This window comes from Myotis daubentonii, chromosome 4, assembly GCF_963259705.1.
Source record: "Myotis daubentonii chromosome 4, mMyoDau2.1, whole genome shotgun sequence".
NCBI classification, from domain to species: domain Eukaryota; kingdom Metazoa; phylum Chordata; class Mammalia; order Chiroptera; family Vespertilionidae; genus Myotis; species Myotis daubentonii.
The window spans coordinates 87,463,960-87,491,811 of record NC_081843.1 but is presented as its reverse complement, the minus strand read 5'-3'; the positions used below and the strand labels follow the sequence as shown (position 1 = coordinate 87,491,811).

At 58.5% G+C, this 27,852-nt stretch overlaps 1 protein-coding gene across 3 annotated transcripts; it reads right to left on the bottom strand.

Annotated features, from left to right (window-relative positions):
• Positions 1 to 404: 404 nt before the first annotated feature.
• NKD2 (NKD inhibitor of WNT signaling pathway 2) lies at positions 405 to 27,852 on the bottom strand. Of its 3 annotated transcripts, none has more exons than XM_059694630.1 (10): positions 27,584 to 27,852; positions 27,443 to 27,478; positions 27,042 to 27,139; positions 5,340 to 5,400; positions 4,660 to 4,787; positions 4,185 to 4,280; positions 3,489 to 3,558; positions 2,990 to 3,074; positions 2,261 to 2,388; positions 405 to 2,066 (listed from the first exon to the last, which is right to left on the bottom strand). In XM_059694630.1, the coding sequence occupies exons 1-10, from the start codon at positions 27,606 to 27,608 to the stop codon at positions 1,459 to 1,461; spliced, it is 1,335 nt and encodes a 444-aa protein (XP_059550613.1). In that variant the 5' UTR covers positions 27,609 to 27,852; the 3' UTR covers positions 405 to 1,458. The 3 variants fall into 3 exon arrangements, with proteins under 3 accessions (XP_059550613.1, XP_059550611.1, XP_059550612.1); XM_059694628.1 differs by having other exon boundaries at positions 3,411 to 3,558; positions 27,584 to 27,850; XM_059694629.1 differs by lacking the exon at positions 27,443 to 27,478 and having other exon boundaries at positions 3,411 to 3,558; positions 27,584 to 27,851.

Here is a 27,852-nt window from a genome sequence, read left to right as displayed (position 1 = left end):
GAGGGGCTTCACAACGGCCACGAACAGGAACAGGGACGTGATGGCAAAAGGGAGGAGACGGTGGCAAACGGCACGTGGGCTCCTCTAGAGCCTCGGCACAGAGAGCCCCGCGTCTCCATGGGCATCGCCGTCCTCCCAGCCCCAGACAGTGGCCTGAAGTGTCCTGTTATCATAAACCCAACCTGGGGCTTAGGTTTGGGTTTTTTTGTTTGTTTTTTAGAGCAGTAACGTGGGGGGAAACATTACCCACACACCTGGAGTTGTGCATTCATTTCCCTTCTGCAAACGTCTGTGTAAACAGAGACAGACAGACACGCTCTCCGTGCAGCATGAGCCCCCACAGGCTGGTGCAGGTGGACTGACCATATCTATTTAAAAAGCTCACTTTGAAACAGGGAATGACATATTACAAAATGCACATATTTTTATTATGCCTGAGGGGGGAGGGAACTCAATTACAAGTCAATCACCAATTAGCTTGATTCTTAGACACAGTTCCACGAAGGAGAATGCAAAATCACCTGCACAGACTCTCAAAGTACCAGAAAGTCACTTGCTCATCTCAGATGGAAGAAGGGGCAGCAGTGTCCTGCCACAGGGGGACGCTGCCAGCCAAGGCTCCACGACCCTCGGACACTGTCACTGCCCCTTTCCCTCACCCACCCCCCCAGAAGGATCGCCACATATTCCCACAGGTGGGCATCGTGGAAGCTTGATGAGCACTATGATGGTTTACATGAGCCCAGAGAACAAGCGTCCTGCCTCCTACCTGTGCGGGTGTTTTGGGTGGAACCTTCCACCTGCCCCGGCCCTGCTGTCCACTGAAAGATGCTGGTGCCAGCCCATCTGGACCTCCTCTTTGCTCTCATGGCCTCACCCCCAGAATTTTGTGACCACTGTGAAGAGCGCCTTGCACCCGCCAGTCTTCTGTATGATCTGTGCTCCGTGTGGTGAGGCAGAACTCCCCACCGTACACGCAGCGCACGGAGGAACCATTGCTCCCCAAAACCACCTCCCTTGGGCTTCAGAACGAATAATTACACGAGGGCTGCAGCACTACGTTCACTCCCGGCTACGGGACAGCAAGGCCCCGCCACCCTGCACGTCTCGGTCCCAGGCCCCCAGCGCATGAGGCACCATGAGACAAACATGGACGTCAGCTGAGCAGAGTCCCTTCTGCGCCACGAAGGCTCATTTTGGGATCACAAATGAAAGATACGATGTGCTTTTCTATGCGTACATACGGTTTTATGGGTTACACAGTATCACTTCATAACTGGGGAACGTCAGTGGCATCAGACGTGCTCATCCCAACACGACATCCGTCAGGAGCCCGGAGGAAAGGCGAGCAGAGGAAGCGCGAAGGGCCCACTCCACGAGTGTCCACGGGGGCCACCGCAGCTGCCACGGGAGACCTGCAGCCGGGCTCCTGGCCGGGGCGCCGGGCGGGCGTGCACGCTAGGACGGGTGGTGGTGGTGGTAATGGTGGTGGTGGTGGTGTTCGTGGTGGTGGTGGTGCTCGTGGCGCTGGACCACGGGCACCGAGTAGCCCTCCCCCACCAGCATGGGCGGCAGGTCCCGCACCACCTCGTGCTCCATCACCGCAGGCGGGCCCAGCGCGGCCTTGAGGGGAGAGTGGCCCTCCCTGCCCTTCTGCCGGTACCGCTTGTGGCCGTAGGGCTGCGGCGGGGGCTGCGGTGGGGGCTGCGGGAGGTGGTGACCGTCCTGGGGGGCCTGGGGCAAGGCAGCCGGAGGGTGGTAGCTGAAAGCCCTCCCGGGCTTGCCCCCACCTGGCATGCCCCCAATGGGCACGCCCCCACTGGGCACCCCAGGTGGCCTGCCCGCGCCCTTGGGGGACTTGAGGAACTGCTTTTCCTGCCCCTTCAGCCGGGGCTGCACGTCCAGAGCCCGGGTAGTGGGGTCGCCGGCCAGCAGGACATGGTCAGCCAGCACCTGGGACCTGCGGTTGTGCACAGTGTGTGCCTCTGACTCCTGGGAGCGAGACCTGCTGGGGGGGTGTGAGGCCTTGCCCTGGTGCTCCTGCTTGGCCTGTGCTGGCGGGGACCCTGCACACACGGGACACAGACCATGAGACCCTCTGCAGGGCCTGACACCTCGCCTTGGACCAGGCACCCCCTCGCCCCCTACGTACACGCCTGGACGCAATACCACAGCGTAGTTGTGGCAGGAGCCCTAGAACCCCAGGCCAGGGCTCATGCTGCTAAAGGAGGCCTCTTACCAGGTCCCACCCAGTACCTACCAGGTCCGAATTTAGACGTGTAGTTCTCTATTCCGGCCAGGTCCAGGTAGTGGTTTCTCCGCTCAGTGTTCTCATCCACGCAGTACAGCCCCCTCACGGGGCAGGGGTGGGGGTCAGCATTGGGCCTCCTGGGTGGGGCACAGGGCAGAAGGGGCCTGACCTTCACACAAGGCCAGAGCAGACCTTCCTCGGAGATGAAGGGGGCACTGAAGGGGATGGTCCCGGGCAGTGGACTCTGACCAGCACCCACCACCCAGAGAGAAGCATCAGAAAGGATGGGTGTCCGGGACAGCAAGGTCCCCAGCTGGCCCGGGACCCCACCAAGACCCCAGGATCACTGCTGCCGACTGCCTTAGGGAACCTGCAGGAACTCCCGTCTCCTGGTCCCTGAGGCAGAGACTGGGTCACTGCTCTGAGACCTCCACTGGCCCGGTCACCACCACAGCTGGTGAGTGTGTCCGAGCAGCCGGACTGAGGGCCCTCGGCTGACCTGACCTTCAAGCCTCACCCAGCCCTCGGACAGACATGGGTGTGCTCAGCTCTAGCCCGAGTACCGGGCCACAAGACAGCACCCTCACCCCAACGGGGGCTGTACCCAGTGCTCCTCCACACCCAGGTCAGTCTGCCCTGAGGGGGCAGCCCCTGAGGATGCAGGAAGCAGGGGTGTGGGCGGCTGCTCCCCGTGAGGAGGGTACACCTGGAGGGTGGAGCCAGCCCCCAGCCCCTCACCTGATGTGAGCAGACAGCCTCCTGTCAGCCACCCTGGGGTCCTCGAAGACCTCGCCCTCCGTCCTGCAGCGAGTGGGTTCCCGGTCTGAAAGAGTGAAGTCACTCATTCATTCGTTCACTCCTTCATTCATTCCCTCCTTCATCCATTTACTGAACAAACACTTCTGAGCCCCTGCCAGGTGCTAGGCCCTGATTTCCTTGTTCAGGAAACCAAAGAGTTTGCCCCGGTGGGGAGCGGAGGGGGAATGGGGCGCTGAACAGTAGACACAATTATGACTTCCCTGACCTGGTGTGTGGGAGGTAAGGGCTGTGGGGAAATGCAGAGTGGGGGTAAGGGCCAGGCGGAGGGTCTGCAGGGAGGGGTGGGCTGCCAGTTAAAGCCGGGTCTGCAGGGTATCGGAGCAGGGGCCCCGCCCCTCACCCTGGCTGGTGGGGAGACCCTCCCTCCTTTTGCTGGAGGGCTCGGGGCTGACGGTCAGCTTCACTCGGAGGGTCTTGCTGCTGCCGGAGGAGTGGTTGACGGAGGCGTCGACGACCTCGTAGATGGTGTGCATCAGGCTGGACATGTCCTGAGGATGGCACCGACGTCACTGACACAGGCAGACGGGCTGGGGAACTGCCCATGCCACCGCCTCCAGGCTGCCTGCCTGAGTCACCTGCATCCCATACGCCTCTGCCTCAGACAGGACGACTCACCCCAGCATTAGCCCCGTGCGGCGGCCTCAAACCTCCGGGGTAAGTAGCCCGGCTATGGTTGAAATCACATCTCTTGGACCTTTTAAATTTCACACTGAATCTACATGTTCAAAGGACGTAGCAGTCAGGTAACTACCTAAGTTTTGCTCTTTAACCCAAAGACACTTATTTCTGTCCTCTGTGTCTGCTTCCTTCCCAGGGGCACTTTGCCCATCCTGGACACACAGCCAGCAGAGGTGAGCGCCGAGGGCATCCCGGGACCCTCGCCACCTTGCCCAGGAGCTGCTGGCCCCACTGAGCCTCGGGGGGATCCAGACACGGGCTCTGCAGGCTCCAGCGGCTGCCTGGTCACCTTCCCCACGCCTGGGGAAGGTCCGGCCTCTCCTCCCACCCTGGAGGGCTCGGCCGGTCTCCTCATCACCAAGACCAGGGCCCTGGCATCTGTCTGCTGCCAGCTCCCTGCCCGGCGGGCCACCTTTTGAAGACACGAGTGCATCACCTCCCTGGTGGCCTTCCCGCTGTTGTCGAAGCCATAGAGCGTGAAGGTCCACTCCTGGCGGTTGTCCTCCTCCACCGAGACGTCACACTGGAGCGCCTGCAGGGCACAAGGGGTCAGGGCGGGTGGGTCGTCACCCCACGCCGGGACCCCGAGCCTCCCCCCACCTCTCAGGAAAACAGGTGTCCTTCCACTGCTCCCAGGGGCTCCTGCCTTGGAAGGCCAATGGTGGACCTCTGTGGCATCCTGGGGTGCTGGCGCCACACCGGGAAGTCCCCCGGGTTATTTGGTGCCACATTGGCCAGTTTCAGATGGATTTGTGGCCACACTTTCCTTGTCCATCCCCACCCCCTTTCCCAGAGCTGGCGGATGTCGGAAGCACATGCAAGCTTTGCTATAACTCCTCCAACCGGCTGAACCTCAGGCAAACTGCCCAGGCGCGGGCCCTTTTGCACCTTGAGGCAGAGCAAAGACCTACGTCGATGTTCAGGCGCTTCTTGCCCAAGCCTCGCAGACCTTCGCGGTTTGCTGCTCTTTCAACATCATCTGTACTGAAGAGCTGTCCGGTACCCTCTCGACCCTCAGCCTTCTCAGGGGGCAGTGCCACTGGAGGTAGAAGAAGGAGTGAGGCAGAGCCATCCGCCACCCCCATCCCGCCCAGGTAGGTGACTCAGAGCAGCGGGGATGCCAGGAGGTGCGGCTGGGAGCCTGTGCTCCTTCCCAGATGGGCCTGAGCTGAGAGCCCAGCCTTCCAGAACAAGGAGGCATCAGATCTGTGCAGAGGGCAGGGCAGCCCTCACCTGGGACAGCCGTGGTCAGGTGTGCCCTCAGCCCTCACCTGGGATAGCCATGGTCAGATGTGCCCTCAGGCCTGGCCTGGGTTAGCCATGGTCAGGTGTGCCCTCAGCCCTCACCTGGCATAGCCATAGCCAGGTGTGTCTTCCTGGATCTGCCCACCCAGCCAGCAGTGGCTCCGGAGATCAAGGTTGGGAGGAGGTTGCCTGTATTGGTCTGGGTTTGGTGGGGAAGTTAAGGAGCATGGAGTGGGCGTGCCTATGCCATCAGGGCTTCAGCTTGTCCAGGTGTCCTCAGGGCAGGTTTCAGGTATATGCCTGGGGTACAGGGTAGAGTCTGTGGGGTTTGGGGAGCAGGACTTACCCTCTAGAGGACACTGGTCCTCCCGGAAAGGTCCCTCCTTGGGGTCCCCACTGTGAAGCTCCTGCAGGGAGAACAGGGAGTGTGTGACCATGTGGCCCATGGGCAGGTCATAGATACCAGCCTCCTGGGGTGTCACTGCAGAGGAACCAATCTGGGCATACCCACGAAGACTCAGTTTTTTAAGTAAAATGCACGAATCCCACGGTGTCATTGGTTCCATTACAATCATCTCCAGGCTCAGCAGGCGTGGCTCAGTGGGTGAGTGTCAACTTATGAACCAGGAGGTCACGGTTTGATTCCCGGTCAGGGCACATGCCCAAGTTTCAGGCTTGATCCCCAGTGGGGGGGCATGCAGGAGGCAGCCAATCAACGATTCTCTTTCATCATTAATACTAGTGACCCACTGCGCGGAATTGTGTGAGCCCCGGGACCCCCCCCACCCCCCCGCACCATGGGACCACCCTGAGTCCTGGAGTCCCGCCCCATGTGGCTGGCACACAGTGGGATGGCCCCGAGTCCTGGAGTGCCGCCCCGATGCCCCGCCTCTGGGCCACATGGAGTGGCCACCGGGCCCCACCCCCGCAGTGCGCACCACCATCTTGTGATGACATGATGCAGGGAGGGTCAATTTGCATATTACCTCTTTATTATATAGGATTTCTATCTCTCTCCCTTTCCCTTTCCTCTCTGAAATCAGTAAAAATACTTTTTAAAAAAAGAAAATCTAACCTTGGAAGGAAGGAAGGAAGGAAGGAAGGAAGGAAGGAAGGAAGGAAGGAAGGAAGGGAGGGAGGGAGGGAGGGAGGAGGAGGAGGGAAGGAAGGAAGGGAGGGAGGAAGGGCAAAGCCCCCAGACCAGCATCCAGGAGTGTTGGAACCCAGAAGAGCCAGCGGCACAGCTCCCACGGGGCACACAGCCAGGGAGTGAGAGGGCCATGGGAGCGACCCCTGAGCACGCCCAACGCTACAATAACGACACAACAAGGAAGCCGGGTACAGCAGCCAGCCTGTGACTAGAGCCCTAAAGTGCCTTTTGAAAAAGTGTTCATCCACATATATCCCAACACTAGAATCTACAGTGTTTATCTACGAGCTAAATCAGCAACTACCTCTGAGATAGGCTCAAATAAAGGGGATAAAAACATTTGGGAGAAGAGTAACCATTCTTGTCCCTATGACTGGTGGTTTCAAATTCATCCTGGTTACATCAAAGTGCCCTTTAATCTGTGCTGCTTTGGCTAAACAGAAGGGCCAAAAGCTTTAATTGCCACGGGTAAACCTACCACAGGGATGCTGGCCAGATGTGCAGCCCCTCCCCGCAGGGGTGACCTCGTTGGCAGCTAAATCTCAGATAATTGGGACCCTCAAGTGAGACAGGGGTACAGGCAGATACCCCATCTCCTAAAGTCCAGCAAGTGGCCACCTCCCACATCACCCTGCCCAGGGCGGGGCCAGCCCTACCCCTTCCTGGGATGCCCCCACCTGCCTTCCCTGATCTGAGCACCCTGTGGTGGGCACCCCCCTTCTGAAGCACAAATTTCTGCTCTCCTTTTGCCACCCCCAAAGGAGTCCCAGCCTCATGCCCATAAAAGTCCCTAACTCCCCTTCTCATCCCAATCTGGCCCCCTTCTGCCTGGCCAGGTTTCCACAGAGGGTCTCAGCACCATCCTCCTTGCTCCACTGGCTGACGGAGCTCTGTTCCTGCACGCCCCCCCCCCCCATCCCCGGAGCTCTGTTCCTGCACTCCCTGACCCCCATCCCCGGAGCTCTGCTCCCGAACCCCCCACCCCCATCCCCAGAGCTCTGTTCCTGCACCTCCCCCACCCCCACCCCCATCCCCGGAGCTCTGTTCCTGCACCCCCCGACCCCCATCGGCGGAGCTCTGTTCTGAACCCCCCATCCCCATCCCTGGCTCCCTTACCCAGCCAGCAGGCCCACGGCGGCACTGCCCATCCAGCACTACTGACCTGCTGATCCCCCTGGGTATCCTCTCCTTCCTGCTCCCATCCCCAGCGGCCCTGGTACACTGTCCATTCATTCTCCAGCATCTGCTGGCCACTGGGGACAGGACCTCAGCCCCACATGCCCTAACGCTTTAGGGATCCCAGGTCCTTCTTCTGCATGTCAGTGTTGAGTGGCTGTGACCCTCGCTGTGGGGTCTGGTCCCTGCCCCTCTCACCCTGGGGGGCTCTCAGGAGGCTGGGGATGGGGGAAGATGGGATCCTCCCTGTCTCTTCCAGCTCTTGGTGGCACCAGGTGTTCCTGGGCTTGTGGACGCATCTCTAGCATTTCTCCGTTGTCACATGCCTCTCTGTGTGCCTCTTCTGTGCCAAGTCTCCCACGGCCTCCCTCTTACAAAGATGCAGGTGCAGGCAGTTAGGGCCCCACCAGGATGAAGGTCACGTTGGCAGAGCCCCTCTTCCACATCCGGTCCCAGCCGCAGGCCCCCAGGAGGAGGATGGGGTCTTTGGGGCCAGTGTTGGCCCCACCGCCCGAAGCTGGGCCTGGTCTCCGTCCTGTTGCTATTGGCTGACAATCCTGAATCCGCCACCTAATCACTTGGGCCTCAGTTTCCTTTCCATGAAACAAGGAAGGGATCCCGAGGAGGGAGTGGGGCTCTCCAGGGGCCCACGTGTGCCAGGCGCGTCCTCACCCCCCACTGTGGGATCTGCACCCCAACAGGGAGAGGTGTGCTGGGAGGACACAGGAGGTAGCACCGCAGCCCTGACACCGGAGCTTCTGACTCGAGTTCCTCCTCTCACCTAAACCGGCCGGGAACAAGGCTGAGGGCAGGGAACACACAGTCCCTGCTCTGAGCAAGCCATGTGATGCACACACACCGGGGAAACGCGTTTGCTTCTCCAAGTGGATTCCTTGCAGACTCCAAGGGGCCTCTCGGCTGCATTCCTGAGAATGTGGTGCTCCCCAGGGGCGAATGGTTACTCTGTCCAGAAAACCAGCTGTGTGGTGAGTCCCGGGAGCAGGTCCCCTTTCTGTGAAAGGGCCCAGGGTATTGGTGATGAGAATCCAGCGTGACCGTCAGGAGAGTAAGGCTGGCACCTGGGTAACCACCCCCCCTCCAGACACACACAGGAGCTGCTCCGGAGCCCTTCTTTTCCATTAAAACAGCCTCAGGCGACCCACTCAGTGGAGCTCACAGCCCCTGATGGCCCACGACCGAAAGCCCCAGCACATCTGGGCTTTTGGCAGCACTGCCCTCCTGAATCTGAAGTCAGGGCTGCTCCTCAGGGCTCTGGGTGTGTTCCAAAGTCCTATGTCTCCTCCCCCAGGTGCAGTGGGGATGCAGGAGGGGGCTTTGTGCAGACCAGAGTCCAAGCAGGTGAGAAAGAGGTAGTGGCGTGTGTGCGGGGTTTGGCGGGGGGTGGGGGTGGGGGACAGAGAGAAAGATGGAGGCAGAGAGGGGCTCCTTTGGAGGAGGGGCTCCTCTAGGGGTGACGGGGAGGAGGCAAACTGGGCAGGACTGTTGGCGGCATTTTCCCAGAACTCACTGTTCCTAGGACAGTCACGGGATGCCCCCTCGGTGACGGTGGCGCGGTGGGTCCCTCGGGACAGGATGGCCTTACATGCTGGGTGACCGCGGGGATCGCAGGGCCTACACTCCAGGTCGCAGGGTGATCTGGAAGGGGGAGGGGAGCAGCTGCTCCCAAGGCTGTTTAAATGAGAGCCCCCCCTCGCCAAGGCCAGGCATTCGGGGCGGGGTTCCGGCCGCCAGCAGGCCAAGGGCTGTGTGGGAGCCCATCTGCCCCGAGTGGCTCAGAGGTGGCTCGGAGTCCGGCTACGTTCAGAGCTTGCCTTTTGTAAGAAAGGCCCGGTGAGGGGGCAGAGGCCGCTTTCTGCTGGTTGCCAGGGGATGGAATTTGACTTCAAGGTGATCCGCCAGCGTCTGTCTGGAAACACCACGGCAGCTTTGAAGTGGAAGTCTCGGTTTCAACGGCTAACCGGTTTCAGATGTGACAATGTAGTTTTATGGGCTTAATAATTCCGACACATGTGCGGCTGGGGCCCAGGCCGGGCCCCGCTCAGGGGGCTGCTGCAACTGCTATTCTGAACTCCTGATTTTAAAGCGAAAGATTAGGGATGATGAAACCGAGCGTTCACGGGCAGGGGGCCCTGCAAACAGGCTTCCCAACGAGCTGCAGATGGTTTTCGTTTCTTTCTTTTCAAACTTAAAACAGAGCTTCCAGATCCGGCAGGGGCGTTCCTAGGTTTTGCCCATCGGTACTTCTGGGTTAGGACGATTTAATCAGACTTTGTAATAACCAAATTTGGAATTTGCATGTGGAAACCCAGTCATTTGGGATCAAAGGGTCTCCTAAAATAAACATATGTGTCTCTTCACATGAGAGTGGAAACTTACACCCTGTATGAGGTCTCTGGCTTCTTCTTATGCCTGTCCCAGCCTCTCACAATTCTGCTCATTTTAAGAAGACACGAAATGTATTTCACACCCCGCTTCCCCTGGCCTGGGGAGACTTATTTGTTGGCACTCATCCGCCCCAAACCACCCTGACCCTGGAGGGAACGGTTCCCCAGGCCCCCCCACGTGGACCTTGCTGGAGATGACGGCCACGCCTGTGGTAAGGAGACTGAGAGCACACCCACTGATGACACACATACTCTGCCAGGAATCCCGCCCACGGCTGGCCCGCAGTGTGTCGGTATGAAGAGGTGACCAGAGGTGGACCCAGGCCACCTGCTGCAGGAGTGATGCCCCATAAACACACGCAGGGGCCACATCGTCATCGGCAGAGGGTCGGCGAGGAGCTGGGTTTAACAACGTGGTGGCCGGGATTCTTTCTCCCACTCTTGGAGGTGACGCATGTTCCCTCCATTAACCCACATGATTCGGAGGAGCAGTTACAGCCCCTGACCCCAAACCCCAGGCTTGTCCCGAGGACCTGAACCCACGTCCTCCCAGGGTCTCCACTGGGTCCGGGGCGGCGGAGGGTGAGCAGGCTTCCCCAGGCAGGGACGACGCGTTTCAGCACAGACACTAAATCTATGTGAGCACACACACGAGTGTGTGCATCTAGTCTATGAATACTTATATGTACAGACCCGTGTAATACACACCATATAGACACAGTATGAATGCACGACACACCCGCAGTATCTCACCCTCGATCACTGAGAAGTGACCATAACATATGCCCCCACCCTCAGGGATTTCCATCCTCAGCACCTGGAATGTTGCTTTCTGTTCAACACTAAATGTTATAGTCACTTTGCAGGCACGCAGCGAACCTTACTTTCTCCTTCCGGTTGTGCTGCTACTGTTTTTGTCTTCAGAGCTAACGATTCCGAGTTTCACAGAAAAAGGAAAGTCCAGGGTGATCGATCTTCCAAACGCAGCTGCTGTCCCCTGAGCACACTGGCTGCAGGTCACAACACACACACAATGAAAGCAGGACCCGCGGCTCCCAACGCCTGACCCCTCCGCACCCTCAGCCACCCCCATTCAGGCGAGGGCCATGCCCCCGCGTTTCAGATGCACAATTGGTCTTCCCCCAACCTGGATGCTTCCATGGGAAAGCCCGCCGGACGGTTCATTTTCTTTCATTCGTATTAAAGCCTCGTGCTTCCTATTTCGAAGGAAGCTCATTTCAAAGCTGGGAGGGAACAATGTCTATTTAAAGCCTGTAAGTCAGAAGGTGCCGTGCGTTACCAACCCACGTCCGTCCGTGCCCTTAGCAGAGAGGAACAGACTGGACGTGTGGAAGGGCTGCTCTCTGATGACAGCGCCGGGACCCCCGGGCTGAGCAGCTCAGAGAAAAGCAATGAGTGTGTTTTCTCCTGCAGAAAGCACCTCTGTCGTGTCATGTGGAAACACACCCTGCACACGGAGACGACGTAATAACCTCAGCCCAGCTCTGTTGTTGTTGGCCGAGGCTCCTGAGATCAAAGGAGGGAGGCCCAGGCCGGAGGCGCAGCCCTCCCTCAGCTCTGGTATCTGGCAGCGGCCGCCGCGGGATCTTAAAGGAGCAGAGACAAAACCTAAGCTACTTTTACAACCACCAACCCAAAGCCAGCCTTAGAGGAATTTAGTGGAGACCCCACAAGTGAAAGATGAAGTGTTTGGAGGAAACCTGCACACACGTGTGTTAAGCGACAATCTTGTCCTGAAGCCAGGCCCAGGTTCTGTGTGGTTTGGAAAATGAGGGGGTGGGGGGAGAGGGGCACAAGCCCAAGTGCAGGAACACCCTCTCCGTCCCCCCCGCCCCCGTGCAGTCCTTCTGAGGTTGTTCTCAAACCACAGAGCAGGAAAGACCCCTGGCGCAGGGTTCTCGGGATGAAGACCGTCTGGCACCGTGATGGTGGAGTTGGCTGGCCAGCTAAGGACCCATTGTCTAGCCCAGGGGTGGGCAGACTTTTTGACTCGAGGGCCACAATGGGTTCTTAAACTGGACCGGAGGGCCGGAACAAAAGCATGGATGGAGTGTTTGTGTGAACTAATATAAATTCAAAGTAAACAGCATTACATAAAAGGGTACGGTCTTTTTTTTTTAGTTTCGGCCCACGGGCCATAGTTTGCCCACGGCTGGTCTAGCCACTCGGGCAGCAAGCCTTTGACCCAATCCTTGCCTGTCGGGGCTCTGAGCCCCCCAGACAAGCCATGACTGATGTGGTCAACATCCACTGGCCCTGCCTGCTGACCCTGAAAAACCTGAGAGCAGGAACTCTGTTCCCTCTGTCCTTGCAACAGAGGATGAGCACATTCCTTCTCCAGCTGGGTGGTGTTCTGTCCATGACAAGCCCAAAAGAAGGGGAACCAAGGGCAGGGCTCCCTGAACACTAGGCCCAGCACCTTCTGGGCAGCTCCCCTTCAGCGCAGCTAGAAGGCTGGTGCCACCCTGCACTCCCTCGCCACTCCAACAGAACACCGGGTGGCGCTGGACATCCCCAACAGAGGTCCCGAGCCTGGCCAGGCTGGTGCAGGTCCTCCTGACCACAGGCAGGAAGCGTAGGACCGTTACCACGTTCTAGCCGGGGGCCTTTCTGCTGGTGGCCGCCAGAGTCACCACCTCCACTCACGGACCACAGATGTGGTTGACTCATCACCCCAACCCCTCCCAGAGCTTCCTGAAGAAAGCAGGGTTGGCCTCTGCTTAAAATACACCTCAGGCCTCTGGAGGAACCTCACTGAATAGCCATAGCACCACCTTCTCCAAGGCAGCGGTTCTCAACCTGTGGGTCGCAACCCCTTTGGGGGTCGAACGACCCTTTCACGGGGGTCGCCTAAGACCATCGGAAAACACATATATAATTACATATTGTTTTTGTGATTAATCACTATGCTTTAATTATGTTCAATTTGTAACAATGAAATTGGGGGTCACCACAACATGAGGAACTGTATTAAAGGGGCGCGGCATTAGGAAGGTTGAGAACCACTGCTCCAAGGACTAAAGACAGTTTTGTTTGAAAAGAAAACCTAAACCACTTTAAACAAAGCAATGGCGGCCGCCCTTCTCGGCTCCAGCCCTTTTATCACAGCTGGGAAGGCGGGGTCTGGGAAGCCCGAGAACGCTGACCCGGTGGGTGTGGGGCCCAAGGGCCACCTGGCCCTTCTCCTAGCAGGCGACACTGTCACAGACAAAGTGTCCAGCTTCCCAGAGCTGCAGACAAGTCTGGGAGGCAACCATGCTGGCGTTTAGTGTAGCCGCTTCTGGGAGGCGGCGATGGAGTGTAGGCCGGGGTTACTGTCACCACCCTTCTCCTCCCTGTCCTACCCGTGCCCCCACCCCGGGCCGAACCTGGAGATGCAGGGATGGCCACTCCCACTTCTGCCAGAGCTTTCGTCAATGCCACGTCACTGCTGAAGCCTCCACCCGCCCTAGCTTCTCATGCACCCTTGCTTTAGCGCTCCGGGCACCAGGGGCCCGTGTTCTGACACTTGCTGCCTGGGTCCCCCACAACCTGTGAGCCGCACAGTGCCTGCCACAGGCAAGGGAGCCTGCTGGTCAGAGCACAGGCCTGGGGGGCTGGCTGGGTTGGGGTTCCAGCTGCACGACTCCAAGCAGTGTGCCTTGGGCAAATCGCCTCACCCCACTGTGCCTTGGTTTCCCCTGTGAAAGGGGAAATGACTGTTGTAAGGGGTAACCAGTAATTGCGCCAAGTGCTGGGAACGCATCACACTCCTGAGTTAACAAGTGAAGGTCTGTGGGTGTCACCCCAGGGATGCCAGGTACGCCCGGAGCTGCAGGGGATGCAATGGGGGTTGAGGGGAAGATGCGGAGAGGCCTGGACGCCGACCATGGCGTGTTGGACCATCCAGGTCCCCGGACAAGAGGGAAGGATGAGCCAAAGGCCGCCGGCATTGGTACACCACCTGCAGGGAGGTCCTGAGCCTAGGATCAGGTACGTTTCTTTTTTTATTTCAGAAGACAAACCCGGGCCTCTCTTGCTCCCGAGCGCAAGAGGCTGCGTCTCGGAGGGTTCTCCACTTGAGACCTGAGACACACAGGGCTACAGGCAGGACACAGCCCGGGAGGGTCCTGCCACTGCCGACTGACAGCCCAGGACCACGGCCGCAGCCTCATGTTAGCCAGCGCTGATGGCAGAGGGGCTCCCACTGTAATGAGCCACAGCCCTGGCCCACGCGGGCTCTGCACAGAGGCGCTCCAAAGCCAACCCGCCCAGGCACTTCCAGGAGTGTGTTAAAATAATCTCCAGTTTGAATTCTTATATTAAAATATGCCAGGTTTTGGCCCGAGCCAGTTTTGCTCAGTGGATAGAGCGTTGGCCTGTGGACTGGAGGGTCCCAGGTTCAGTTCCGGCCAAGGGCACATGCTCAGGTTGCGGGCTTGATCCCCAGTCGGGGGCATACAGGAGGCAGCTGATCAATGATTCTCTCTCATCATTGATGTTTCTATCTCTCTCTCCCTCTCCCTTCCTCTCTGAAATAAAAATATATTTAAAAATATGCCAGGTTTTGTTATTGTTGTTGTTTTGGGTTTTGTTTTTGTTTCTTGTTTGCTTCTCTGATTTCAGAGCTCAAACTTGTTACAATATTCTTGGGAGACACTGCAGAACAAAAGGAAGACCTTCCCCTTGGGCTGGCCCTCACGGTGTGCAAAATTCCAGCTGGCGCAAGGAACAGGACCGAACAGACCCAATTTGTTTCGTTCTGGCACGAAAACGGCTGCCAGGGTGCCTGCCACGTATCCATCAACATGAAAGCGGGTGAGGAGCTCACAGGCCGCAGTGGGTGTAGTTCAGGGTGAGGCAGATGGTGTCCCTGCAAGGCCCGGAGACCTTTACGCTCAGGCTTCTCAATGGAGGGGCACCCCAGCGAGGCACTCAGCCCCAAGAGATGGTCATCCCAGAGAGATGGTCATCCCAGAGAGGTGCTCAGCCCCAAGAGATGGTCATCCCAGCGAGGCGCTCAGCCCAGCGAGGCACTCAGCCCAGAGAGATGGTCATCCCAGAGAGATAGTCATCCCAGCGAGGCGCTCAGCCCAGCGAGGCGCTCAGCCCAGAGAGATGGTCATCCCAGAGAGATGGTCATCCCAGAGAGGTGCTCAGCCCCAAGAGATGGTCAGCCCCAGAGAGGCGGTCAGTCCAGAGAGATGGTCAGCCCAGAAAGATGGTCATCCCCAGAGAGGTGCTCAGCCCAGAGAGATAGTCATCCCAGAGAATAGTCATCCCAGCGAGGCGCTCAGCCCAGCGAGGCGCTCAGCCCAGAGAGATGGTCATCCCAGAGAGATGGTCATCCCAGAGAGGTGCTCAGCCCCAAGAGATGGTCATCCCAGCGAGGCGCTCAGCCCAGCGAGGCACTCAGCCCAGAGAGATGGTCATCCCAGAGAGATAGTCATCCCAGCGAGGCGCTCATCCCAGAGAGATGGTCATCCCAGAGAGATAGTCATCCCAGCGAGGCGCTCAGCCCAGCGAGGCGCTCAGCCCAGAGAGATGGTCATCCCAGAGAGATGGTCATCCCAGAGAGGTGCTCAGCCCCAAGAGATGGTCATCCCAGCGAGGCGCTCAGCCCAGCGAGGCACTCAGCCCAGAGAGATGGTCATCCCAGAGAGATAGTCATCCCAGCGAGGCGCTCAGCCCAGAGAGATGGTCATCCCAGAGAGATAGTCATCCCAGCGAGGCGCTCAGCCCAGCGAGGCGCTCAGCCCAGAGAGATGGTCATCCCAGAGAGATGGTCATCCCAGAGAGGTGCTCAGCCCCAAGAGATGGTCAGCCCCAGAGAGGCGGTCAGTCCAGAGAGATGGTCAGCCCAGAAAGATGGTCAGCCCCAGAGAGGCGGTCAGTCCAGAGAGATGGTCATCCCCAGAGAGGTGCTCAGCCCAGAGAGATGGTCATCCCAGAGAGATGCTCAGCCCAGAGAGATGGTCAGCCCAGAGAGGCGCTCAGCCCCAGAGAGATGCTCAGCCCAGAGAGGTGGTCAGCCCAGAGATGGTCAGCCTCAGAGAGGTGCTTGGCCCAGAGAGGCACTCAGCCCACAGAGATGGTCAGCCTCAAAGAGGTGCTTGGCCCAGAGAGGCGCTCAGCCCCAAGAGGCAGTCAGCCCAGTAAGGCTGGCAGCTCCCTGAGAGGCGGTCCTGACCAAAGCCAACACTGCGTTTTGCTGTTTTGTTTCCAGGACTGCATGGTGTACTCCACCCAAATGGGTGACTGTGACACTGTTGAGACATCCAGTTTGTGGGCGGGATCGCGTTCACCTTGTGTAGAAATTAAACAATGGCTGTCCCTCCTATTTAAGGAGAGTGACCCAAGCTCCAGGCATTGTGGCAGCTTTGCCTGGCATCCAGTTGGACGAATTAGGCAGAACTGAGCCTTCAAAGGCCCCTCAGCGTCTCTAGGGAGCAGCTGATCACCCGGTCTGCAGGTACCAGCCTAGCACTATGAAGAGAAATGAGAGGGGAGGTGATGGAAGGCGCCAGGTGGGAATCCTAAAAGGCCTTTGGAGAGGGACATGTAAGCAGACACCTGAGCACAGGAGGCAGCAAACAGAGCTGTGGGGGGTAGGCATCTAGACAGAGGGGCAGCATGTGCAAAGGCCCTGGGGCAGGGCCAGCAAGGAGGCCCCAGCAGAGTAGGCCCTCTCTGAAGAGGTTCAGGGTCAAGACACAGGGTATCAGCCACCTGGGCTTTCACTCTGAGGAGGTGCTGGTATTGGCCAGCCTTATGTTCCAAACACCCACTTGGCTCGCAGAGGTAGAGGGGAGAAGCTGAGGTCTGGCTAGAGGGGAGGATGATGGGAATGGGGCACAGGGGAAGGGGAAGAGGTAGAAATGGCTAATTATGAGAGACCAAGTTGACGGGTTTCCTGAGGAATGGGACCTGGGTGTGACAGACAGAGGATGAAGGGCCACTTTGCTGCGATGGAGGGGCTGGCCGGTTGTGTTGTGTCCTGCCCTTTTCCCACAGGATGCAGGCAGCTTCCTCCTACCTCAACTGCACTATGAGGAGGGAAACTGCAAGGCGGAAAGTCTCCTTAACATTTGGGGACACTGCTGTGCATGGTGTGGAGAGCGGCTACAGCGTTTGGACAGGTTCAAGCCTGGGACTAAGGAGAGGGCACGATCCTCTCGTGGCAAAGCCACGTGTAAGTCCCAGCACAATTATAGCCAAAGGCTATAGTTGTAAGCTTGACCTTATGGTCCAAACCTGTGGTCCCACGTGGCTGAGTGATATAGGCTGCGGGAGGTGCAGCAAGTAAACAAAGCTTGATCAGGTGCAAGTAATTGAGTAGATTTGAAACCTGCGAGAACGTTGTAACCACGCCCTTACTTTGCCTCCTGGAATCTGGCTATAAAATAAAGACGGCTTTCAGGCTGTGGTGCTGTCGCTAGCTCTCCATCAGAGAGGACAGCGTCCCACCCAGACCCAGCTTTCTTCTCTTGTCTGTCTTTTCTCAATCCTTCACCGCCCCCTCTCAGACTCACCGATCCTGGCTGTGCTGGCGCGGCACACATGGAGTGACCCGTAGTCCGTCAAGGGGGGTGCCTCAGTCTACAGTGGACCCCTGCTGTGTTTCTTCTCAAGCTAGGCAAGTCAATGAGCCTCCACTGGCCCCAGGCTAATTAAACGTTGTTCCAGATGTAGAAACAACCACATCCACAATCCTGTGTCTAATGGGGCCAGATGTGGGGCTGAGCTGGACTACAGTGCCGGGCCCGCCCTGCCGGCACCCTCCCTTCCAGGCCAGGCTACCAAAGAGTCACAGAGCTGACCCAGATGGGGACCAAATGGTGAGCTGCGGAGCACGGTCGAGTTCCGGCGTGGCTGAAAACGAGCTGGCCAGTACACCAGAGGTTTGTCTGCATTCGTGGTTTGGTACCTACTTTTCCTGAGCATAGAGCTCAAATCTGGATACATTCTTAAATCAACACATGCTAAAAATGGAACAGTGTTCAACTGTCGCTCAATGTGGACACTGAAAGAGTGACCTCAAAATAAGGATTCCAGGTGGCAACATTAACGCGAAGACCACACCCACCTGGGCAGAAGAGCTTTGCTGAGGGCATTTGTTACTAAGTCCCTTTTGTGCCAAACAGAACAGAAAATTGCGAGCAATCTGACTCTGTGTTTTCGTGGGTCATGTACTGGGCTGAACAGCAGCCCCAGAACCCACGCCCGCTCACCCGGAACCTCAGAATGTGACTGTATTTGAAAGTATTTGCAGATGTGATGAGTTAAGATGAGCTTATGCTGGATTGAGGGTCAGCCCTAATCCAATGACTACAAGTGTCCTTGCAGGAGGAGAGGACACCGATGCAGGCGAGAGGCCACGTGAAAACGGAGGCGGAGACTGGAGCCATTCGGCCAGAAGCCCAGGGGTGCCTGGAGTCCCAGACGTTGGAAGAGACAGGAAGGACCTCCTCCAGAGCCTTCAGAGAGCACAGCCCTGCCAGCAGCGTGATTTCAGACTTCTGGGCTCCAGGACCGTGAGAGAATACATGTCTGTTGGTGTCACCAGTTTGTGAAACTTGGTCACAGCAGCTCCAGGAAACCAACATGGGTAGCTTCAGGCTACTTTTTTCATTATTTAACATATTTAACCCTAAGGCCCTCCCAGCATGTGCTTATATGGATTGGTTGTCAAAGTCCTATAATTCCTGAACGATCTACATCAGAGGTCAATGACCACATGACAAGACCATGTGGCTGGCTTCCTTCAGGAAGAACTACCCAAACAGTGCTGGTGGGACCTGGGTGGAGTCAACCCAGACTTCCCCTGAGGATCCAGGGGTCCTACGGGGCCGTGGGCCAGCCCTCTTGGGTATAGGACACACATGTGGGCATCTGTAACCCCGAAGGCTGGGGGTGCTCGTCCTCCTCAGGGAGCAGGATCTGAGAGAAGCTGTCCCTCCAAGCCGGGAGGATGGCCACATGCCCCAGATCATCAGGGTCTGCAGAGCTTCTGGACAGAAGAGAGGAGAGGCAGAGAAGGAGGAGGAGCAGCAGGAGGAGGAGATGAGGAGGCTAAAGGAGTGGAGGAGTGGGAGGAGAAAAGGAGGAGGAAGGGAGGGAGGAGGAGGGGGGAAGAAGAGAGGGAGAGAGGAGGAGGAGGGGACTGAGGAGAGCAGTGCCCATCCCTGAGAAGAGAGTGGGGCAGGGGTGAGGCCGGCCTCTGCCTCACCTTGAGCTGTGTCCAGCAGGCAGGCCCACCCCACCAGGCGGGCGTAGTGGTGTGGCCTATGTGAGCGTCCCCAGTCCGGCCCTCACAGAGGCTCTGGGTGTCTGTTGCAGGGAAAGAAAATGAGTGCTCAACGCATTTTCTTCTCCAGATGAGAACAGGGAAACACTTTCTTATAAGAGTTAAAGTGGGGATAGTTGAACCACAGAAAAATATCCACCCTTCCTTCTTCCAACCAAAACAACCCGAAGGAGTTACAGGAATTGGCTCTGGAAACAGGAAACAGAAAATGTGGCTCACAGCTCCCCTCCCCAGACCCACCTCCCCTGGAGCCCTTCCGGGGGACCTACGGGTAGCAGCAGGGGACGCTCATGGAGGCAGCGATGCCCAGAGACTCCGCAAAGCCAGGGCACGGGCAGCCACCTGGTGCCGGGGGCACTGCCTGCGACAGGTTGGAGAACGAGGCCGTAGGAGCCTCACTGCTTGAGGACCAGACACCCCTTGGTCCTGCTCTCCCAAATGACAGGTCCCAGGTCAGAGGACAGCAGAGCCGAGAAAGCCCTCTGACACCAGGGTGAGGAACGGGGAGAGACCGTCTCAGGAGAGACAAGAGCATTTCCAGTCCTAAGCACCTGGGGGGCTCAGGAAATACAGCGGGTGCTGAGGATGGGGATGCAGAGTCAGGTACAGTGAAAAGACACGGTTCAGAAAGTAAAACAATAGGAAAAGGTGCCCAGGGGCCCGGGCTGAGAGTGGGCTGCGTCCCCCGGCTGGGACCGACTGCTTCCTTCCGATCATCATAGCCGGCAGCCCAGCCACGGCAGAGGCAGTGAGGAGAGCACAGGTGGACGTGCAGGGGGGACGGGTGTACATGCTGGGAGGACAGGTGGGGGGAGAAGGGAGCTGAGGAAACCCTGTGGTCTGTTAGGGACTGAATTGTGCCCCCTCCCCCATATGTAGAAGTCCTGCCCTGGGTGCCTGTGGATGTGACCTTATTTGGGGTTAGGGTCACTGCAGATGTTATTAGTAATATTAGGGTGGAGCCTGGTCCAACATGGCCTGTGTCCTGACAAATGAACATCCCATGAAGAGGAAGACGCACAGAGGGATGCACACATGAGGATCTGGGGAGGGGACGGTCTACAGGCCCAGGAGGAACCACCTTGATCTCAGACTTCTGGCTCCAGACAGTGAGACCAGAGTCCTGTCGCTTAAGTGACTCCTGTCGGTGGTGCTGGTGTGGCCGCCCCAGGAAACCATACTCGGCCAGCCGCCAGCCTCCCCTCTCCCTGTGCAGGGCTGGGGCACATTCCTTCTGACACCAGGCGGGTTTCTGCTGTGATGCTGTGTCAGCTCCTCACCCCACATGTGTGGAGTCATCAGAAAAGCACCTTCCAGGTGGGCACCAGGGACCATGTGAGGCAGAGAGCGGACCCTCCGCCCTCCCCCCAGGTCTCCTCACAAGTAAAAGGGACACAACTGCAGTGGGTGGGCCCTGGGGTCTGTCCCCGCTGGGCACCAGCTGGGCCAGCCTACAGGCTGCCTCGGGCCTCAGGGGCTGCCCTGAGAACTTCCGGGGACAACACAGGCCCTTCCTTCCAAACCGGACACTTTCTGAGGCAGGTGTCCACCCAGGAGCGGCTCCGCAGCACACCTGCAGCTCCGGCGATGACCTCACAGTGACTCGGCCAGTGGCCTCCTCAGATCCTGCCTATCGGACAACTCAGTTCAGATGAACTGTGCCCAGCTCAGGCCTCAACGACGGCTTCCGTAGACCACGCCTCTGGCAGCTAGGAGACTGGCACGGGCTTCCTTTCTTGGGGAGAGAAGAGGCAGGGCCACGGGACACTGTCCCCCACGCCTGCTCAGTGCACCTGTCCACGCAGCAGGGTGCTCCTTCGTAAGAGGATGACCCCGTGGGCATAGCTCACCGGTCCTGGTGCAAACGCACAGCCTCATGCCCCCAGCCCAGGAGCACCTGGTGTCAGAGCTCAAGAAGGTCGGGAATGGAGCCTGACATTGGGATTTACTGACCACATGTGGGCTGCTGTCCCACAGGCCACCCTCGCAGCCCACCCATGGCGAAGGATGCAGAACCGCCCCTGCCCAGCAGTGCCAGAGCCATCTGCTGTTCCCGACTCTTCACATCTGTCACTTCCTCTTTCTGCATATGACTCCAAGCAGAAGCACATGGCCTGTGAGCCCCGGAGGACCAGCTGTGACCTAGAGACATGAAGGTGAGCAGCAGCTCCAGGCCTGGAGCTGGGTCTGGGTGGCTCTGAGTCACCACACAGGCCACCTCTCACTAACGGTCCTATAAGGGAAGCCTTCGGGGACAGGCTGCCACATGTTAAAATGGCCATGTCACGGGGTCCCCAGTTGTTATCTGTGAGCAGAATTTCTTTGACAACCTCTGTAGGGGCTGGCCAGGAGGGAACTCCTTGGCCATACAGCGAGGGGTGGAGACAGAGGACATGGGCCTTGACCTCTCACCTCCTGAGGCGGGGAGGGCAGTGCCGTCCAATTTGGGAGGTTAAGCCATGTCTTGATCTGTGTTCTCACCCCTTTTGATTTGGCCAGATAGCTACCAGGGCTGAACGCTGATTTCTGAAGACTGCAAAGTTGCACAGATTTTTAAAGAAAAGATGAGGTGTAAGCTCTTCAACAACCAACATCCTCAAAGTTATTCAAATGCCTTAACACAGTGAAGATGTGGAAATAGGTGGCAGGCGTGACCTGGCTGCAGCATGGCGTTTTCTGCGGTGGCTGATCACCTCCCTGAGGAGGCAGGGTGGCTTCGGGTCCCTTCTTCCCCTTGGGCAGCTGGAATTTCAGCTCCTGCAGCAGCTGCATGGGCTGTTTGTGCCTGAGGAAGCCGTCACCGAGATCTGCAGTCTGCGGGCTCCTTCACTCTGCCTGCGAATCCCCCCCCACACCCCCTCAGAACTGTGTCCCTGGAGCAGCCCTGGCCTTGTCTGCCTGTGGAAACCAGCGTACCCATGGACACGGAGTGCCCACATTCTCTGACGCCGCTGCCCCATGAGAACATATCTTAACAGGTGCCATGTCTCCTGGGCAGGCCAGCAGTACATGGTGCATCTCCAACAGCTTCCTGGGAGCTTCTCTTGAGACCAGCATCTCAGGGGAAGTGCCTCTGTGACCACTGTCCTGGATGGGGGATAGGTTCTGCAGCCAGCCTGCGGCCAAACTGTGGCCGACCCCAGGATCTGCTGGCCTAGCCCCAAGGCCGGGGTCCAAGCTCAGCCTCGCCTGGTGGACATGAGTCCTTGACACACAACATGAGGGTGCCTGCATCTGAGCTAATGAGAAGTGGGCATACACACTGCTCGTTGGTGGCTGAGCCCTTCAATGGGCACCTGGTTGGGGCAGGTGAGGTGCACGGCATCCAGCCCGTCCACGTGGCCCTCAGTCTCTCCTGAGTGTCTGATGCTGTTGGCTGCCTGCCCACAGATGACCCTAGCACCTCCTGCAATCCCCACTGACACGGGGACAGCCAGCTGAGCACGGTGGCGCCTTTTCCCTCCAGGAGTCCTCTCTGCAGACAGCATCCATCCACATTTCCAGGTGAGGAAAAGAGGCGAACTTCAGCTACTCACTCCAGAAACACACTCGGAGCAGTGAGCTCCCTCGGGGTCCTGAGGTGGGTCCCATCACCCCTTTCCAGGAGGTGTTTCCCACAAAGTGGCTTGGTGGCTCCTCAGATGTGAATTAGTCGGGACCCCTTGGCTCATCCTCAGGTAGGATGGGGTCCAGGAGGGCCATTTGCAATTTCAGAAGCATGGGTGGGGGTGAGGGGGTGATCTGGCTGACCGTGGGGAGAGGCCCCTGGTGCTCGGCAAGACCTGGACCCCCAGGACTTGTTGTCAGCTCCCCCGCGTCCAGGTGAGCCTTCAGGCCTCTGTGCACATTTGTGCCGGCCTCACCACACGGCGGGGCCACGCCTGAGGGCAGGGACACGGCTGCCTGTATCCAGGGTTCCCACAGTGGGTGCCAAAAGAAAGTGAAGAGCTGCCAGCCCTGAGGCCCGGACACCCCACAAAGGCTGGGACTCGGTGAGGTTAGTATCCCAGAGCACGGGTCACAGAAGACGGAAGGTCGTCCCAAGGGGCTGCACTGTGGCTGGAGGACCTGCCACCTGTCTCACTGCAAGTCACACGGAGGATGCCTCTTCTTTCAGGAGGCCTGTGGCCGATAGCCAAGGGCTCCATGGCACCCACACGTCTCAGGACACACGTTGATTGCTCTGTGTTGACTACAGACGGGGTGGTGTCCAGACTTCGTGCAAAGCCAAGGGAATTTCCCAGGGATTTCGACAAGAAGCCAGAGTTAACGTCTCAACGAACCTTAACTGAAATGTGTACATCCTGCTGCCACCATGTACTCTGGCGGCATGGTGAGTAGGTAGGCAGGTGAGCACTGGCTCCTGGCTGCCAGGTGAGGGGGAAGGAGCAACCCTGCCCCACCACAGCGGATGAAAGCCTGCTGCAGAGACAAGAGGGGTCGGAGGTCCTGGTGACTCACCCCAGGGAACTCCAACCAAGCGGAAGGCACCAAACCATGCCATGGGGCCGGGTCCCCCGATTCCAAAAGCAGTGAGAGGCCACCTGTGGACAAGACTACGTGGAGGGCAGGTGGAGTTTGCTGGAAGCTAGAGGTCTGTCCAGAGGTGAGTCTCTCAGTGGTGTTTCAGGGTTTGCCTTCTAGACTCCCTGCAAGTCTGCTTCGGTCAGGAACATGTGCAGCATGTCAGTGCACACAAAACTGTTGTGTGCACATGTGTGCAACTGTGTGTAGATCCTTAAAGCTGAGAGCCACCCAAGACAGTACGGGCAGAGCCTTGCCCAGCTGCCTGTCCCGAAGCCTTAGAGGCTGAGAAGTTGCGTCCTTTCAGACCTCAGAGAGTCCCACCAGGCAGGAGGCCTCAGCCAGGCCCCAGGGGCCTTCCCCACTCATGCTCTTCTGTCTCAAGTCTCAGTTAAAATGCCACCTCCAAAGTTGCCAAAACATCCCTTTCTCCTCGGGCTTACAGATGGAAATCTGTGTTTTATCCACAACAAAATTTCAATTGTTAGCACTGATTCTTATCTTCTGAACTTTCCCCGCCTGGTGGACATGAGCCTCAGGGCACACTGGAGAAATTATAGAGAGGTGGACAGAGGGTGAGCGACCGTGTGCAGGGAAGGGCGAGTTTCCAGAATAGTGACAACCGAGTCTCCACAGAGCCTCACCATGACCCCTGCTACTCCGTGGCTGGCCCCACCTGTAGCCATGGCCCTGCTGCTCCATGGCTGGCCCCACCTGTAGCCATGGCCCTGCTGCTCCGTGGCTGGCCCCACCTGTAGCCATGGCCCTGCTGCTCCATGGCTGGCCCCACCTGTAGCCATGGCCCTGCTGCTCCGTGGCTGAATCCACCTTTAGAAATAGCACTGCCAAGTGCTGCTGGTGCTACCACCTGTCACCTCTCATAATTTTCACACATGTATGAGCTCAGTTACTCCACTTCTTAGATCCTCTGTGCTGCTTGCCAACATCCCACATCACCCTGGCACAGCCCTGGCCCTTCAGGGGCACTCAGCAATGAACCGACACAGGTCCTGCCATGACCAGACTGCAGCATTTCGCAGAACCAACAGCAACACTATTCTACTAGTAGACTGTGAAGCAGGGAGTGCGCTCACCCGGAAAACGCTAGTATTTATAAGAACTTTTTTAGATGAACACTAAGTAGATACTGGGAGCCAACATAACCCATTAACAATTAAGGGGCAAAACCAACTTCATTTCCTTTATTTTGGCGACAGTTAGATGCACTTTATTTCCACGAGGCCATTTGCCACAGTTCTTGGGCGAGCTTCAGGGAGGGGAGGAGCGTGTCCCTTCACTGGCCCCAGTCAGACTCACTGGGTGGCTGCCTGACCCAGGCTGGCCCTCCTCAGGGACATCACCTGGAAGGCAGAGATGATGGGTGGAGCTCTGGGCACCACACAAAGATAGGGGCACAGGACACCGGGCTGGAAACCGGAGATCTGTAGGATTCAACACCCAAACATCCCCCGATTGAACAACTTCCAGGGGCAGACCCTGGAGCAGGGTGGTGAGGCAGGGGTCCCACTGAACCTGGGCCAGAGCCACCCAGTGTATGCCCAGCAAAGCCTGGCAAGCACGGGAGCGGTGGCGTGGCAGTGGGGAGGACGCCTGTGCTTCTGTGGCCCGGTGAGGGGCCTGGTCCAGGAGGTCTAAACTCCAGGCTGGTGCCCGGCGAGGGGCTCCCAGCCCCATGACGAAATGAAAATACAGCAGATGCAGTGCTATTGTCTTAAAGCTAAAATGTATTTAATTTAAAGGACCATCCTGTATTCTGAGACTTTGCTAAAAGGACCTTTCTTGCATGACATGAGGGTGTCTTAGTCAGCTGGGGCTGCTACAACAAAGACCACAGACTGGGTGGCTTATACACAGCAGACACTTATTTCCCACGGTGCTGGGGGCTGGACGTCCAAGGTCAAGGTGCCACAGACTCAGTGTCTACCGAGAGCCTTATTCTGATTCACAGACAGCACCCTGCTGCTGGGTCCTCACGTGGCAGACCCGACAGGGAGCTCTCTGGAGTCTCTCAGAAGGGCAGGGACCCCACCATCAGGGCTCCTCCCTCATGACCCATTCGCCTCCCTACTGCTTCACCGCCTAACACCATTACCTTGGGGGTTAGATTTCAACAGGTGAATTTGGGGGGAACACAAATATTCAGACCATAGCAGAGGGCAAAATGAAAAGAGAACAACCTCAGCCAACTCCCACACCAATCTTTCAAAAACTGTCCCAGGAGTGGCGTCCATCAGCCTCAAAGACTGGTCCGGCCCGAGCTCCCACAATCTCACAGCAATGCCAGGGAGCCCTCAGCTCAGGGGAAGCACTGCCTGGTGCTGCTGGAACCACCTTGTTTGCCACCACCTTCTGAACAGGTGAGAGCAAGCGCCCAGAGAGTCCTAAGGACTGAGTGAACCATGTCCCCAGGGACAAAGCCCCCAGGCAGTACAGCTGGTGGAACCAGGCCCAGCCTAAATCCTGGCCCATGAAGCTAACGCTCACACAGCTTCCCGCCTGCCCCCCCCCCCCCCGCCCCCTTACCTGCTACACACAGGAGAACCAAGCTAAGATGTACCATTCCGTTATCAACACCCCACTTCTCTCGGAAGAGAAAGACGGACCCGGGCTGCTCCTTGGGCAGCACCCTCATCCTCAGTACCAAGAAGCACAAGTCCATGTAACATTACCATCCAACGTTACGGTGACGTACCCACAAAGTACCTTAAAATGTATTTCCTATCTCCACAGGCGTGGAATTAAACCTTCGATCCCAGAAAGGAACTCTAACCCCAGGATGGGTTTGAGTCAGGTGCAGTGTTTACAAATACACTTAGAACTTTTCATTTGTCAACTGGCCAGAAGAAGGTCGTTCCAAAAACAGACATGACTTCTGCAGAGCAGTAGAAAGGGAGTGGGGGGTAACGGGCCAGTAGGGGTCTCAGCCATTGGTGTGGCCGGCCACCTACGCAGATCCAGGCCACACTAATGCCCAGGGGCCACTTTCTCCTGCTTGGCAAACATGTGAAAGTTTACCCAAGGCCCCTCTGGTGCCACCCCTCCCTTCAGGCAGTTCTCTGCTTCTGGTTGCCCCTGGCAGCACCTGCAGTCTGGGACACCCCCCCTCCTCCCCAAGTCCATCTGGAGTCTGGCTTTCCCATGAGCCTCCCTGCAGGCCAGTGGTCACCCACCCTGCAGATGGGAGGCCTCTAATTCTGGCCACCTTTGCTGTGCAAGCGATTGATCCTAAAGCAAACCATGCCCCCTCCCCGCCAAACCTCCAGCCTGGGATGTTACGGGCTCATCCCACTGGCCTGGCCTGTGGAGGCTGGGAAGGACAGGTTCTCTGGGCCCAGCGGGCACCACTCCCGCCCGGACATCTCAGCCCGGATCTAGATCTGGGTCCCGGCGAGGGGGCACAACTCTGGCACTGGCGTCCCTGGGCCCCGCGGGCCGAACCCCCCACCCCCACCCGGTCACGCCTACCTGCTTGTCCCGCGCGCGGTGCTCCACGCCGCCGCGCCGCTCCGCCTCCACGGTGCCTTTGCGGCCACTCGAGTACGCAGACACCACGAAGCTGTCCCCTGCGGCCCCGCAGAGGAAGCGCGGGAACCCGGCGCCAAGGAGGGAAGGAGATGCGCGGTGAGCCCCGCGGGCGCTGAGCCTTAAAGATGCCCCGCCGCCGGCGCGCCCGCCCCATTCCCCGTTTCCGCGCGGCCTGGGGCGCAGGGCTCCAGCTGGGGAGCCGGGGCCGGGGGTGGGGTAGGGTGGGGGCCTTCGCGCTCCCGGAGATCCCGCGGCAAGGTCCCCCCACTCCAGGGCACGGGGCAGAACGCACGTCGAGCTCTGGGTCCCGGCCGGGTCGCCGCCCCACCCGGCCCGCTCACCTTCAGGGCTCTCTCTCCGCTTGAAGGCTGCGGCGGCTGCGGCGCGCCAGAGGGAGGGCGCGGGAGAGGGAAGGGTGAGTGAGTGGCCGGCGCCCGCCCGCCAGCAGCCCGCCCGCCGCCCGCCCCGGGCCCGAGTCTCACCGTGCTTGGACTGAAATTTCCCCATGCTGCCCCAGCCCTGGCTGCCGCCCGCGCTCCGGGCGCGCGCTCAGGTGCGGGTCTGGGGTCCGGTGCTGGGGCTGGGCGTGCGGAGGGGCCGCATGGACCGGGCGCCGGGCCTCCGCGCCAAGTCGGGGGGAGTGGGGTTCCGGGGTCCGGTGCAGCCGGGACGCTGGAGCGGGCGGGCGGGCGGGCGCGGCGACAGCAGCGACAGAAGCTGCCCGATTCCCTCTGAGCGCGCGCGCCCGCGC

What these genes read in the sequence shown, in the direction of transcription:
- NKD2 (XM_059694628.1), bottom strand. Translation starts at nt 27,608, where the DNA reads ATGGGGAAATTTCAGTCCAAGCACG. An exon ending in ACCGCGCGCGGGACAAGCAG is followed by an intron (nt 5,401 to 27,041) that starts GTAGGCGTGACC and finishes TTCTCCCTGCAG; the next exon opens with GAGCTTCACAGTGGGGACCC. An exon ending in AGAAGCGCCTGAACATCGAC is followed by an intron (nt 4,281 to 4,659) that starts GTAGGTCTTTGC and finishes TGTGCCCTGCAG; the next exon opens with GCGCTCCAGTGTGACGTCTC.